The 15,399-nt window shown below is 40.6% G+C and overlaps 1 protein-coding gene across 6 annotated transcripts in view; it reads left to right on the forward strand.

Moving 5' to 3' along the window:
* The first annotated feature begins 4,504 nt into the window (after positions 1-4,504).
* Znf800 (zinc finger protein 800) overlaps positions 4,505-15,399 on the forward strand; it is a 46,390-nt gene continuing 35,495 nt past the window's right edge. For 2 of the 6 annotated variants that reach the window (XM_076913629.1, XM_034519608.2), the window contains exons 1-3: positions 4,505-4,651; positions 5,552-5,670; positions 9,925-10,020. In XM_076913629.1, coding sequence (XP_076769744.1) covers positions 5,610-5,670; positions 9,925-10,020 — 157 coding nt within the window. In that variant the 5' untranslated portion in view covers positions 4,505-4,651; positions 5,552-5,609. The other 4 variants (XM_076913632.1, XM_076913630.1, XM_076913631.1 and 1 more) reach the window with 4 other exon arrangements.

Consider the following 15,399-nt stretch of genomic DNA (forward strand, 5'->3'; position numbering starts at 1 on the left):
AGATAGCTGTGGTACTGAAGAAAGAATCCTTTACAGCTATATATCTGATGAGGGACTACTGTTTAGAATATAAAACAACACCCCCCCCCCCGCAAAGCCCAAAACCAAACAATCCAGTTAATGAACGGAAAAACAGAATGAATATACTTCTAAAAACAGAGATGAGATGGCCAATCCATACATGAAGAACATCCACAGTCACCATGGTAATACAAATGAAGACTACTGAGGCTTCATCTCACCAATCAGAATGAGCATCATTAAACAAACAACAGCAAGCGCAGTTGAGGATGTGGGAAACTGGGACACTTATACATTGCTTGTGGGAATTAGCAATTAATATAGTATGCTGGACTTTTGACCTGTTTTGACTAAAGGCACGTGGTGGATATGATGTAACTTGGAGGTCCTACTGCTCTCACTCGACTGGCTTGGCATGCTCATACTCATGAGGAAGTCCAAGCTACTCACCTTAAGGATGAAAGGCTGCACTGAGGGGATTCCAGTCATCAGACAGCACTAGCTGCCAGGTACATGATGCATTCAGTCAAGTTTCCAGATGAACAGCAACTTGGTGACTCAGACAAGACTAACCCAAATGACTGATCTGCAAACTGAGAGCATCTCCAATGGCTTGATGCTCCAGTGGTGGCTTGGTATGCAATAATTATGTGTGTGTGAATGTATGCTAGTCTCTAACACTGACAAGAAAAAAGAGTAACTAAATCATAAAATAGAATTTGGGCTATTCAATAGGATGTACTTTCAGACTTTTAAGAAAGAAGACCAGTTTGAGCCAGTGAGATTTTATCTCAGAGAAGGTAAGGCTTTAACAATTTATTAGCCAGATCATTCATTGCTGTGACCAAATATCTGATATAACTCAAAACAGTAGAAAGCCTGTGGCTCATGTTCCCAGTTCACACATCTTGGCTTTAGTGGCTCGGGGACCCAAAGGGAATCAGAACAACACTGTAGCAAAATCATATGGCAGAACTGTTCATCTCACGGCAGCCAGGAAGAACAAAAAGGAAGGGACCTGAGACCAGATATAACCTTCAGTGTCCTGTCCCCAGTCATCTTCCAGACAGGCCTTGAGTGCCAAAATTTCCACACTTTCCAAAATGGTGTCACAGCTTGGGAAAAAGAGTTCAACATATGGATCTGTGGGGGTGTATTTCACATTCAAACCTCAACAAACATTAAATTAACCCTTGCCTAGGTTGCCTGGAATGGTTTGGGAACATCATTTATAAAGATAGGGTGATAACTGTAGACATCCAAACTTTCTTTAAGTTCTGGAGCACCATGAAATTTCAGTTCTTGTGATTTAGCAACTCCATTTTGACTTCATGTTCAGACACGCTAGTTTTGTTTTGCTGAGACAGTGTCTCATGTAGTTCAGGCTGGCATCAAATTGCTATGGAGACAAGAATGGCCTTGAACTACTCCCAACATCACCATGCTCACTGTATATAGAGTATCTTGACACAACGTACCATTCACAGCTGGCAGTATTCACTGGTTCATCTTTCACAACCCATGTCATTGTTCCAAACATCTAGGATATGGTGAGGGCCAACACAGAAGTGTCAATACAGTCTTAATGGCAAAATTCATGAATTTCTTAGTTAAAATATTTCAGATGTTGGCTCAACTGTCCGTCAGCTGCAAATTTAGTTTTTTACTTCAGTTTCACTACATACAGAATGAATAGAGAAACAGCATTGTGTAGCTGATGGGATTGAAGTTAAAACACATTTTAAGGACTAAAGACACCTTAGGTATTGATACTGTCATCACAGTACGAAGCTTTAGGTCGTCATTTGATATTACTGGGTCTCCATTTTCTCTGGTATAAAGTAAGGTTTACTAGGTAATTTCCATGGTTTATTTTCATCTTTAAAACTCTTAAGACTCAGTGTTTAGTATCTGTTCTACTCATATCTCAATTTTGTTTGTGCTTTTCAGATTATTTACAATTTAATGTCAGCAATTCTGAGGACCTTCTGGTAATGATCCGTTATTTGTTAACACTGCACTTACAAAGCAATTTTACTTACTTAAAAACATCTATATGCATAGGAGTGATTTGCTCTCATGTTTGTAAGTGCACCACTTGTGCCTGGTGCTACTGGGAATCAGAAGAAGGGGGTTGGATTCTCATGAATTGGAGTTGCAGCTGCGAGTCACCTTATGTATGCTGAGGACCAAACCCAGGTCTTCTGCAGGAGCAGTCAGTGCTCCTAACTACCGGGCCATATCTTCACTCTCCATACAACAAGTTCTAAAACTAACGCCTGGCAAGAAAACATTTAAATTCTCACCCTCCATAAAACAAGTTTTAAAACACCTGGCAAGAAAACACTTAAATTCTTGCCCTCCATAAAACAAGTTTTAAAACACCTGGCAAGAGAACATTTAAATTCTCACAAATAATTTCCTGAGTTATAAAATTTTAGTATTTATTTTTATAAATGTAATACACTCATTGTGTCAAATTAAGGAAAATATCTGTTGAGACAAAAATGTTTTACTTAAAAGTTTACCTCACAGCTATCACCAACAGTGATAGTTTTCTCTCCTTTCAGTTTTTTCACTGAAGTTTTGAGTAGTTTGTATTTTTGTATCATATTTTTGTGTGGCATTATTTTATACCATTTCAGATAAAATAGTCTTTTTAAAGAGTAGAACTTTATTTTATTTACAGAACACTTAAAGATAAATTATAGACTGTTAACTTTTTATTAAAATTACATATCCTCTATTCAGACAAAAGCATCTATAATTTGAAGTACAGCATCTCTCACATTTCAAAAATATCTCCTTTTGGTTTAAGCATGTTCCACATAGCTAACAGTATACAAGATAATTTTGTGTGTGTGTGGATAGGTTAAAGGTCCATGTTGTATGTCTTCTTCAATTGCTCTCCAATTTACTTTTTGAGACAGGGTCTCTCACTGAGCCTGGACCTCATCTGTTTGGTTGTGCCAGCTAGCAGGCAAGCCTCAGGGATTCTTCTGTCTTGGTCTCCCTAGCACTGGAATTGCATCAGTTGGCCACCAAACTCAGGTCTTCTTGATCAGACTTAACTGACAATGCCATCTTTCCAACCACCAAATATGATTTCTATTGGCTGCATAATACCACCACAAAGAAGTAGCAACTTATAGTATATTGACCTATAATCTGCGTTTGCTTCATGTGGGTAGTGATTCTTGACAATGGAACAGAAAACAAGATCATAATATAATATCATATGCTGCTGTAGTTCATTTATTCTATTCTGGTCCAACTGTACCAGGCCTATCCAAGTATTCATCTAACAGTCCTACAGTAACAACTCCATTTGCTTACAAACTTTCTTTGGAGTTTTGACAATTGAATTTGGTGATTTTCTCCTCACACAGAGCTGAGTGTAGTGCCAGCCTGTAACCCCAGCTTTGAGAAGAAAAGTGCATGGAGGCAGGAGAATCCCGATTTCAAGGTCATCCTGGGCTATTCAGCTAGTTCCAGGCAAGCCTGAGCTACATATCGAGACCTTCTCAAAAAACAAAATACCAAATAGTGCCTATCTTCCTAAACTTTACTTTTTCAGAAGCTTCAAAACTGGGAGCTTAAGTTAGATAATTGTGGTTTTCATTAATCTTGAGAAGATAAACAGGTCGAATGGGCGTTCTGAAAACACCCTGACCAATAGCTGACACCTATTTGAGCGAAGTTACCAAGGGCAAGGATTCCTTCTCAGAATTGGGAAGAAGGTGGAGGCAACAGCTACTGGATATGAGAAGCAGCTCAAGCTTTGCAGATTTGACAGGAGATGGCCATCTTCGATCTTCGGGGATTTTCCAAGCAGGATGCTGGTGCCAAAGAGGGAAAGTGCTTGCTAGCCATGTGACCCAACTTCACTTCCAGGTTTGCACCATCAGAACGTTCCAATTGCCTGCCAATCGCTTCTCTCCCCAGAGTCCGATGAAGACTCTCATTTCCCAAGTTCCAGGAGGTGCACTCTGACAACAGCTGACGAGCCAGCACCTGACAGCGTTCCTCCCCCCGATCCAGTCCACGGCGGGGCTCACACTCCCTACTTTTCTCCTTCGCCTCCCCAACCCTCCCCGGTTCGGGTCCGCCCGCTCCAGCGGAGCAGCGCGAGCAACAGTTTGGTGCCCGAGCGACCGGCGCGGGCGCGCCCGCGGTTCTCACACCTCCGGGCGCACGCAGCCTCCGCCAGGCGCTCCGCAGCCGCCGGCGGGAGGACGCACCGGCGCGCGCCAGCGAGGGCCCGCCAGCTACCCCGCCGCCCTCAGCGCCGCCAGCCCCGCAGTCTCCCTCACCGCCCCCCCCCCCCAGGCCGGCCCCGCGCGTCGCCTCCCCACCGGGGCTGCCCGCCCAGCGCATGCGCGCCGCGCTGCCGGGCGTGCCGGCCACACTCCCCCCACCCACTCCGTGAGCTTGTCACTTCCTGCCCTCGCCCCATCTCCGTCCGGGGTCAGTCAGTCGCTCCCTGTCGCAGCCGGAGACTTCACTGCTTCCCCCTTCCTACCCTCTCCACGGCGGTCGCTCGGGCTGTTCAGGGAAAGGGGCGGCCAAGAGAGAACGGGACTGACTTCCATAAAGTTTCCCGAAGCATCTGCTACCCGAAAGGCCCCAGGTGGGGGACCCGCGCAGCTCCCCGCCCCTCTCCAAAGCCCGGGGGACCGTTGCAGGTGGAGCGGCGCTGAGGGGAGCCGGGCTCGGCGCGGCCGTTGCCCTGGCGAGGGGCGCCTCAGTCCTGCCCGCTCCGGTTCCAGCTCCTTCGGCTGCCGCGCCCGGCGGTTCCTCCTGTCAACTGCCTGCGCCCGCGCGCCGGCCAGCTCGCCGGCCCGGAGCGCGGAGGGCTGCGGTGAGCCACCGCCGCCGCCGCCACAGCCGCCGCCACCGCCGCCGCCGCGGCCCGAGGACGTGGTGAGCTGTGGCGCTTCCGCGTCGGCGCCGCCGGGGACTCTTTGGGAGCGCGCCGGGCCGCAGCCCGCTCGGCTTCACGCGGTGCGCCGGGGCTGCGCCAGGTGGGGCCCTCCGCCGCGTCGTGCGCCCGGCTGGTGCCGCGGCCGCTCGGCCGCTCCGGGAGTTGAGGAAGTTGGGCGCACTTGGCGGCGCGGACCCGACCTGCTCCAGGGAGACCCCCCGGCGCACGTGCGTGGCGGGAGGGCGCGAGCGGCTCGTCGGCCGCGCAGGGGCCCCCGTCGTACCCCGTGTCCCGCGCCCGGCTCTCCGCGCGCCCGCCCGCCGCCCCAGCACGGCGAGGCCGCAGCCGCCTGCGCAGCCCGCCAGGCCTTCGCCGTGCGCCGCGCTGCGCTGCGCGCCGGACGCTGCGTTTCCGGGTAGGGCGGTGAACCTGTGCGGGGACGTGGGGCTAGAGGCCGGCCGAGAGTCGGTTTCTCTTCCTAGCGGAAGGTTGCGGGCCGGGGGTTGAGAGAGCGGAGAGCGCATGGTGGGATGGTCTGTGGAGACTGCAGCCACAGTCTTCCCCAGAAGTTCGGGGATAGTGATGGGTTTGTGCTTCTGTCCACAGCCAAGCCGCAATGAAGAGCTTCTCACAGTGAAAGGAAAATAGGTCGCACGCATTAAAAATGCCTTTGAGGGACAAATACTGTCAAACCGACCACCATCATCACGGATGCTGCGAACCAGGTAAATCCGTTTGTTTTCTTTTTTTTTTTTCTTTTTCCCAGTGTCTTTGCTCTCTTCCACCAGAGCTTCTCTGCCTTCGGTTGTCTCCAAGAAGTCTTTCCTAAGTAACTCGGTTTCCCCAGTGTAAAACTACTCGCGTAATGCCAAAAAAGCCTGTACAAACTAGAGATCACCCTTGCTTGATCCCCTAGAGAAAGTGCCACAAGTGTCACCGTCAATCATTTCCACAAGATCGGTCAGCTCCTTTCCCTTCTTTTTCAAGGCAGCTTTGTTAGTGGTGTACTCCATGCTCTGAATGTTTAAAACGGAAGAAAAAGGCAAAGATAAGATAGGTGGTGGAATACTACCATTCATCTCTATGAAAATTGTTTGTCATTAAAGTAAGTTTCCCATGAAGTGTTTTACACCGTAGGATAATGTTTACCACTCCCACAAACAAACAAACAAACAAACAAAGCCAGAAGTTTAATTTGGGTCGTCAAGAAGGTTGACTGAACCTGTAGGGAAAATTGGGCTTTTGAATTTAAAAAAAGCATCTTAAATGTTTTGGATAGAATTTATTGTATCACAGGTTGCTTAGAACACTTAAAATATTTAAGATATTTTATTATGTTGAACAGGTTCGGTTAAATTTATAATATTAAAACTTTTTTGAGTCTCATGAATTTATTAGTGAATTTTAATTTGATAGACATTGTACTTGTAAACTATTGAGGGTTCATAGAACTTTGGCCTTATCATAAAAGGGAGTTACTGAAAACATATTGTCACCTACAAATAAAGGTTTTTTCGATTCTAGTTCAAAGACAAAAGTGTTTATCACTTTTTAGTTTAAAGTTACCAGGGTTGGTAACTCCCCCCCCCCCCCACTTCGGCTTGCTTTTAATTGAAGTATTTTAATTACAGTCATGTATTTAGATTTTTTTTTATTATAACTGTATTTGAAATTACTTTTTTTAAAGGGGAAAAAACTCATTTGCAATGACCATAACCATTTGACTCCAGCCTTATGTCTGTTGGGTTTGGTTGGATCAATTTTAACCTAATAAAACAGGTGCCTCTAGGATGGGGTCTCATTCTCATTCATCTCCTGACCCGCCCAACTTCAGCAGCCTTCATCGTGCACCTTTGTATGGTTCTCACATAGTTTGGAGTTGAATGGTCTTTACTAGTTTGCTTATTCATTTATTTTAACAAATCACTACTGAGCATCTCTTAGGTGCCAGGTATTGTCCAAGGCCATAGGGATGTAAATGGTGAAAAAGATGCTGTTTTCTTCATATAATTTTTTAGTGGGAAGAGATAGATTCAAACAAATAATGTAATTTCTAAACATGATTTATGTTACATGTTGGTAATTAAGTATTTAAGAGACTTTTAATGCCTTTAAAGATGCCTTCTGGATTTTAATTTTGAAATGTGGATTGAGTTTTTTATTCCTCATTGACAAGAAATCTTTAAATATCAGCAATTAAAAATTAAAAGTTACTGCTTATTAATAAATGCTTCATTAGAACTAAATGCTTTGGAATGTTTATTTCAGTGGAAAGCTAGACACTTGATGACTTCTAGTTTGTTAGTTTGTTGTCATCATTGCAGGGAAGGGATGTGCTGAGTGAGAAGGCATTTCCTGGTCTTGAAGAAGTATGGTATGATAGTCATTGAGCTGTCCTCAGATGGGTGCATGAGGATGCGCCATCATTTGGATTATGGACAGAGGGTGAGGCTTGGGATGAGAATATTCCTAAACAGACCATTATGTCTTGATGGTCAATTTATAATGAGAAGTGTTATTAGAAGTCTTATCATTATATGCATATTCTTGTTTTAACAACTTTTTTTAAATAGAAGTTTTCAGAAGTTCAAAAAACAAGGATCTGATGTAACCATCATGCAGATCCATCATTTATCATTCCATGGAAAATCTGTTTTCCATTATCTTCTCCCTTTCCCCAACTATTCCCTTTTCTGCTCTCCAACTTCTGTTTGACTCTTGGAACTCCAACTCCAACTGCTCTTGTCAGAGAGTAAACTGTTCCGAGGGTTTGGGTGTTTTTAGTTGGGGAGATAATTGTTTAAAACATTTGTAACCTGGATGGATCTGATCATTTGATCTTGGAACAGATGGCAGGCTGTGAACAGTTTAGAAAATTAGAGATATGTGTATACGTACGTGTAAGTGTGTGTGTGTGTATACACAAGTACATTTCAAATGAAAAAGTGTATTTTAATAATGGGAGCTACTTAAATATGTTAATTAAGTAAAGGTGTCCATGTAAAGCTGTCCCAGTGACTGTGCTCTAGTGGAAGGTTCTGAGGATGGTAGGTGAGAAACCGCTCTAGCGCTGAGGTTGGGTATTCTCATGTGGAAGTTGAAGTTGCTATATTACAGAAAGGTTTTTGGAGTATATACCTGAAGGAGGAACTCTTAGACAAAGTCTGTTTCTCCCCATAGCTCTCTGTTACTGTTTGTATTTTTCTTTCTTCTTTTTATCTCTGATCCTCTACTTCTTGCCCCTATAAAGCCAGTCTTTACTTCTTTACAGTTAGTAGATTTTTCCAGTCTTTGAAGCTAATTATATTTTATAGTTATCAATTGCTATCATGTGTAGCTACTGAAAAGAGCTCTTTCTGACTGACCACAAACAGACTGCTAATAAACCACTGCTGTTGTTTCTCTTACAGGTTGAATTTGACTTACATTTTCTAAAAACGATTGTTTTTTGTGTCAGGAGAGCAATTGTTTGTTCATGATAATACTAGTACTGCCAGGATGTTTACTGAGCACTTGGTATATCCCAGGCTGTGTTTTGAATAGCTTTTATCATATCTTATTTAATAATTACAAAAGTTTTTGGTTTTTTTGGAAACTTTGTTAGCTCCATGATAAGAGAAGAGGATGAGATCTAAGCATTTAACTGTCTTAGTGAACAGTGAACAGCCACACAATTGACATGCAGGGAGTTTGCATCTGGAGTCTTACATTCTTTATTACTGCAGTTTTTGTCAGTTCTCAGACTTAGTTGTCTGTGTGTTCCGCTTATGTACCTAGAGCGTTTCTTAAGCCTTTGTTTGATGGAGTTCCTCCTATGCGTGTGCCCTGAGCACTTGGTAGGAAGGAGACTTGGTAGGATGGCTGCATCTGTATGCACAGCACAAGTGCCTCAGCTATTCTGTGCAAAATGAAATTGCTATCCAGGTCTAAGGTGCAGAGCAGTAGGAGCACATCCAATTGAAGGAAACTTGCTCCCCAGACCCCACACTGAGAAAACCGACCCTGGCATATGATGCCATTTATTAGGTAGGACATTATGTTCTTTTTTTAAATTATTATTATTTTTAATGCTTAAATGGTTAGTTTTTCTTTACTACAACTTGCTATTTGAGAGAGAGCTCATAGAAACACAGTTGTCCTTTTTAGCTACTTTGTGTCACATGATCTAATTACTTTTCCATTCATCTGAGAATTTTGCAAAGGGCAGGAGGTGAAAATGACTACTGGATATGAAAGTGAAAATTTTTATTTTTAAAAATTGGTAACCTACTCTGACAGAATCTTTCAATTCTTTTGGAATTCTGACAAGATAATTTTCTCTTATCATCTATACACATAGCCATTTCAATTAAATTTATGTATTTCTATATCTGCATAATGTGTATTAATATAAATAGGTCATGGTCTATACCCTGTTTGGTCCCTATAAAGAGACTTTGAAATTTGAAAATTTTCTCAGTTGAATATAGTACTACAGAGTACTTCAATGAAAGTCTTGTATGACTTGTATACTTGTCTGTTTTCTTTCTTCAGAAGTTGGGTTTGAGTTTTATTCTCATGATAAGCTAGGGTGCTTGATCAGATTATTTTTAAGGCTTTTGGAAGGGTTAACTGGGTATAGCTAAGAGTTTTTTGTTGTTGTTGTTGTTGTTTGTTTGTTTTTTTTAAATGTAGTTCTTACCTAAGGGAAACTAAAGAGGCAAGCAGTAGATGATGAATGATGCCAAAGCAGTAAGTATTTGCTGTTAGACCTACTAACTAGCCTTGATTGAGTCTTTAATATCGGGAATGATTGAGATCTTCCCTCCATTGCTTCATTTATCTTATAAAGATGGTGAATTTTACATACATGATTATATATGGAGGTATTCTCACTATTAACATAATTGTAGCAAACTACTGTTTGATTCAATAGTAAGTGATGTAAATAACCCTGTTTTTTGTGTGTGGGTTGGGTTGTGTGTTTGTCTTCCATGTAGTTTATATCCTGGAGCCTGGAGATCCTCCTTTGTTACAGCAACCAGTACAGACATCCAAATCTGGTATTCAGCAAATAATTGAGTGCTTTCGATCAGGTATGAAAATTTTAGTTATATTTTTTAGATATCACAGTAATTAAAAACTTTGTAGAAGTCCTGTATATTGCTTTTCTTTGTAGAATACTTTGAGTTGTCATATTTTTAAGACAAATGAATAAACATTGACTTTGCCTAGAAAATTTTTTCAATACTATCTACTAAATATTAATTTAATTTTTTTTCTGTAGTTTAGAGAAATCTGGTATATTTTAAGATAAAATGCTGTTACTTCTTAAGATTCAATTATTCTAGTTCTTTATAAACTTTGGTGTAAATTATATTAAAATATGTGTGATATCATTCTGTGTTAATTTTCTTATCATTTCTGTTTTGGAGGCTTACCTCCTGCCAAACTCTGGAGTTTTCAATATCTTCAGTAGAGTACAGAGTAGAAAAAAGACATGTATAATCCTGATATCTTCAGTTATATTTATTAAGCTTTTGTTTCTTTTTTAAAATTTATTTTTATTTTATTTTACATGTCTGAATGTTTTGACTGCCTGTTTGTCTGTGCACCACATGCATGTCTGATGCCCAGAGAAGCTGGATGAGGGCATTGGATACCTTGGGGTGCAGTTACAAATAGTTATGGTCTTCCGTGTCTGTGTTTCAGAATTGAACCTGGGTCCCATGGAAGAGCAGCCAGTGTTCTTAACCTCTGAGCCACCTGTCCAAATCCAAGCTTCTATTTCTTGGAGATTATTATAGGAATTGGCTATATATTTATTATATTTGTACAGTTAGAGTTCAGTGCTTTGAAATAGTATCACTCATTACATATAAGCAGTGAGAAGTTAGGGCTCCTGTGTTAACAGTGAGATCATAGATTGCTGTAGCTCTTTCAACTCCTTTATCCATTTTTAATAGATTTATGTTCTGTTTAGTCAGACATCAGTAGGCAAATAAATACAATGGATGGGTACCTGCTTAATGGATAGTAGGATCTTGTTATTATTTTAAAGCTACTTCTTAATGAAAAATTTCTGAGGTCTAAAGGAAAGCATGGTTCTATAAAACTATGGATGAAGTTTTTTTGAAGCATTTGTTTTAAAATTTTACAGAGGTGGTACTTGAGAGTTGGTTCAGTGGTTAAGAATGCCTGTTACTCTTTCAGAAGACCCAAGTTTAGTTCTCTGTATCCACATAGCAGCTTACAGTTGCCTATAACTCCAGTTCCAGGGGATCCAACACCCTTTTCTCATGTCCTCGGTGATTGCATGCATTCGACATGTATGTATGTATATATGCATGTATCTATGCACATACATCAGTCACACATAGAAAATACATAAATTGTTTTTAAAGAAAAAATTGTAGAGGGAGAAATAGACATTTGCTTTATAATTCAAAGAAAAAGGGTATCCTCAGATTAATTTTGTTCTTTGACCTCCAAAAACCATTTTGTAGACTTAGACTTGCCTTTTATGTCTGTTGTCTTTACTACCATAAGTGTTTCAGTGCCTGTCATATGTCTATCTTTATGCTAGGTGTCTACCCAACTTCCATTATTTGTTTTTACTTCTGATACTGAACCTTGATTAACAGAATAATCTGTAAGTTAAAGTCTCCTATGATGAATATATAACTTTCACTTGTTAGGAGCAATTTATACTTCTTATGTAAGAGAATAATAGTTTATTTCTGTTTGTTTTAGCAACTTTAAAAACACTTATTTTTTTTTTCATTCTTTGGAATGAAAATGAGAAACTTTTTTTTAAAGAATTCATAATTTAGAGTTAAGGTTATGTTATAGTGCCTTAGTTTATTACAGTATTATTCTGTTAAGTTAGAATTGATTACATCATAAGTGATTTATCTTCTAAAGTGCTTTTCAGAATGTTATGTATTCAAAGTTTGTGTGTTCTTTAAATTTTGGGAGGTGTTCTCTTGCCTGTAAAGAGACACTACAACAACTCTTAAAAAGAAAGATTTTATTGGGGTTGCTTGCAGTTTCAGAAGTTTAGTCTAATATCATGGCAGGGAGCACTGTGGTATGCATAACACTGGAGCAGTAGTTGAGAGCTACATCCTGGTCCATAGGCAGAAAGAGAGAGGGGTTGGGAAGGGATTGATGGATGGTCAGACAAAGAGATAAAGAAAGACACAGAGACAACTGGGCCTGGGTTGTACTTTTGAAACTTCAGAGCCCTACATCCAGTTATGAATTTTCTCCAACAAGGCCAAACCTCCTTCAACAAGGCTATACCTCCTAATCTCTCTAATCCTTTCAAATAGTGCCACTCCATGGTGACTAAGTGTATGAGCCCATGGGGGCCATTTTCATTCAAACCACTACAGAAGGAAAATAAAGATGAATTCTTTTATGCACTATAGTCATTGGTTCTCTGGGTTTGGCAGTTCTTACTATGTAAGATAGATAGCGAATGAGGCAGTGGGATAGGTAATCTGACACAGCCCATTCCTCAGCTGGTTATCTTTTGAAATGTGTTTGTTTTAGTTGGGGATTTTATTGTTGTGATAAAACACTATAATCAAGAGTATGTTGGTCAGGAAAGAGTTTATTTCATCTTATATCTTCATATTATAGTCCACCATTGAAGGAAGTCAGGGCAGGAACCTGGAGGCAGGAGCTGATGCAAAAGACGGGGAGGGGTGCTGCTTACTGGATTGCTCCTCATGACTTACTCAGCCTTCTTTCTTATAGCATCTAGGACCACTTGCCCAGAGGTGGCCCATCCACAATAGGCTGGCCCCTTTTACATCAATCAATCAAAACAATACCCATAGAGATGCCTATAGACCAATCTAGTGGGGGCAGTTTCTCAGTTGAAGTTCTCTTTTTCTCAAATCACTAACTTGTGTCAAGTTGATATAAAACTAGCCAAAAGTGTTCTTTTAAAAATTCTCCCCAGCACATTAGCCTAGAGGTGTATATATATGTATATATTATATTCTGGAAATGCTATAATTTAAATTAATGTGATATAGAAATGTACAAAGTTGTACAGAGAAATTAACTTTGGATTAAAAGTGAATCATGTCATTATTGTGTCCTATAAATCAGAAACTGTAATTTCCTCAAGACCATAATCTCTCACATATCTAGCAAATCTAAAGTCTACTGAAGTAGCTCTTTGTAGTACAAAGGTATTCAGGCTAAGGTAAACCTTAGGAGAATGGGTCACATGACTTAGGGGTTTAATGTCCATTCTAACCCAGGACTCAGGTCCTCCCTGACCCAGTCTTCTATATCACACCCTCAGTGACTCATCTATTTCCAGCCTCTTTCCACTGGAACTAGGTCACACACTTTGCATTGAAAAACCTATCCTGGTAGCGCTGTGTGTCTGATAGATACTTGGCAGTACCACCGTGAAGTCCATGCGTCTGCTTAGCAAGAGACAGAGGCAAAGTCAGGTTGGATAGTAGTGCTTGCTGCAGGATCTGCTTTCATCTTCAAGCTCAGATAGTTGTCTTCAACTACTCTGTCATCTTTGAGATCTAACTTTCTTCCTCCTACACTGGGCTGTCTGAGCTGGGTACTCATAAAGGCCTCTGTGTCTGGGGAAGGAGTTGACTCATTTCACCAGCTCATGTTTGCTACACTGACTGCTCGACAGTTTTAACCCATTCTCGTTGTCTTAGATTTCAGTGTTTGTGTCAGCTTTGCACTATTTTCTTGGCTTTAAATTAAAATTTCTTTCTTACCTCTGCTATTTCTAACTGCTTGATGTGTAAAACAGTTTAAGTAAAATTTTTTGGTGGGAGGAGGAAATGATATTGTGATATTGTGGATACAGTTTATAGAGCGAAAAGTAAGCTTCCCACTATTCCTTTTACACATGTGACTACTGCTGTGTAGCTGTGTCCTTTTTATGGGGCTCTTTTATCCATGCAGTAGAAATGGTTGCAGACTGACATTCTTCTGCACCTTTACTTTGTGGATAAATTTGGTTGTTGAATTACTGTAGAGTTAGATGTGGCTATAGATTTTCTGTAGCCTGATGGTTGGATGACTTAAAACTTTCTGTTTGCTACAAATGGTGGAGGTACTACCTCCACCATGCCATTTGCTGTCCTGGAGTCTTGTCCTGCCCAAGCAAATACTTCTAGGATTAGACCTGTGCTGTGATGTCTTTGGACCTCCCTTCTTTCTTGTAACATGCTCAGTTGATCTTCCTTTCTCTCTGACTTCCTTCAAAACAGAATTTTGAAGAAAAAAACACAGTATCTTTTAGGTAGTTATATTGATTTAGTTGAGATTAATCTGTGTCTCTTAGTTATCTTACAGAGGCAAAGAAGTTGTAGAATGTTCTAAAGTTAGAAACAGGAAAATGAGGGAAGGTGCCCAGAATTCAAAATTAGTCTTTAGTGTGAAATTGACATGTTAACTTATTATAATAAATTATATAAAGAAATAATATATAAAATTATAAAGAAAAGGTTCTTTACATATAGAATATACTGTACTACTATATGCAAGGAACTTCATCCTCCTCTCCCCAGGAAAGAATAAATTATTAATTATGGTATGCTGGTGAAAAATAAGTATTTTGTGTAATGGTTCTTGCTGTGATTGACTTCCTAGATTTTATCATCTCAAACTTACTTAGTTCTGATTGAAGTAATTTTAATTGAAGTTAGTTTAAGCCATGACTGAATTTTGATGCTGTATTTTTAATTCTACTTAAGTTTAGCATGGAAGTAAGGCCTGTGAGAGAGATATGTATAACAGAGAGTGCTCTGTTCTGTGATTGGATTCCTTCCTTCCTTCCTTCCTTCCTTCCTTCCTTCCTTCCTTCCTTCCTTCCTTCCTTCCTTCCTTCCTTCCCTTTTGTTTCTATACACAGTTATGTACTTGTGTACATGAATGCAGTGTCCAAAGAGACCAGAAGAAGGCATTAGGTCCCCTGGAGCTGTGGTTATAGGCAGTTGTGAGCCAGCTGATACGGGTGCTGGGAACCTAACTGTGGTCATTTGGAAGAGCAGTAAGTGCTTTCAGTGGTGGAACTTTCTCTTCAGCCTGTGATGGATTTGTTTGTTTGTTTGTTTTTGATTGTTACATAGCAATTATAGGAAATTTAAAATGGGACTAGATACTTTTTGGGTTAATTTATTATTTTTAGCATTCATCTTCCAAACATGTCTTGTAGGATTATGTTCTTGAGAGCAGGTAGTTATACAAGTTTGAAGTTTTCAGTATTGCAGAACCATATACTTTACTTACACGTTTCCAGTGGGTTGAATAGTATTGCATGTGGCATTTAATAGGTGCTACATTGAGTGTTTGTTAGGGGAAAGTGAAAGATTCATTAAGTACGCACAGTCTAAAAGTAATTTATTCCACTTATAAGTTACTATCTTATGTATCAGTTTTCTACTGCCAAAAACGCTTACCTTTTTTGTTGTTAAGAT

This window comes from Arvicanthis niloticus, chromosome 15 (assembly GCF_011762505.2).
Source record: "Arvicanthis niloticus isolate mArvNil1 chromosome 15, mArvNil1.pat.X, whole genome shotgun sequence".
NCBI classification, from domain to species: domain Eukaryota; kingdom Metazoa; phylum Chordata; class Mammalia; order Rodentia; family Muridae; genus Arvicanthis; species Arvicanthis niloticus.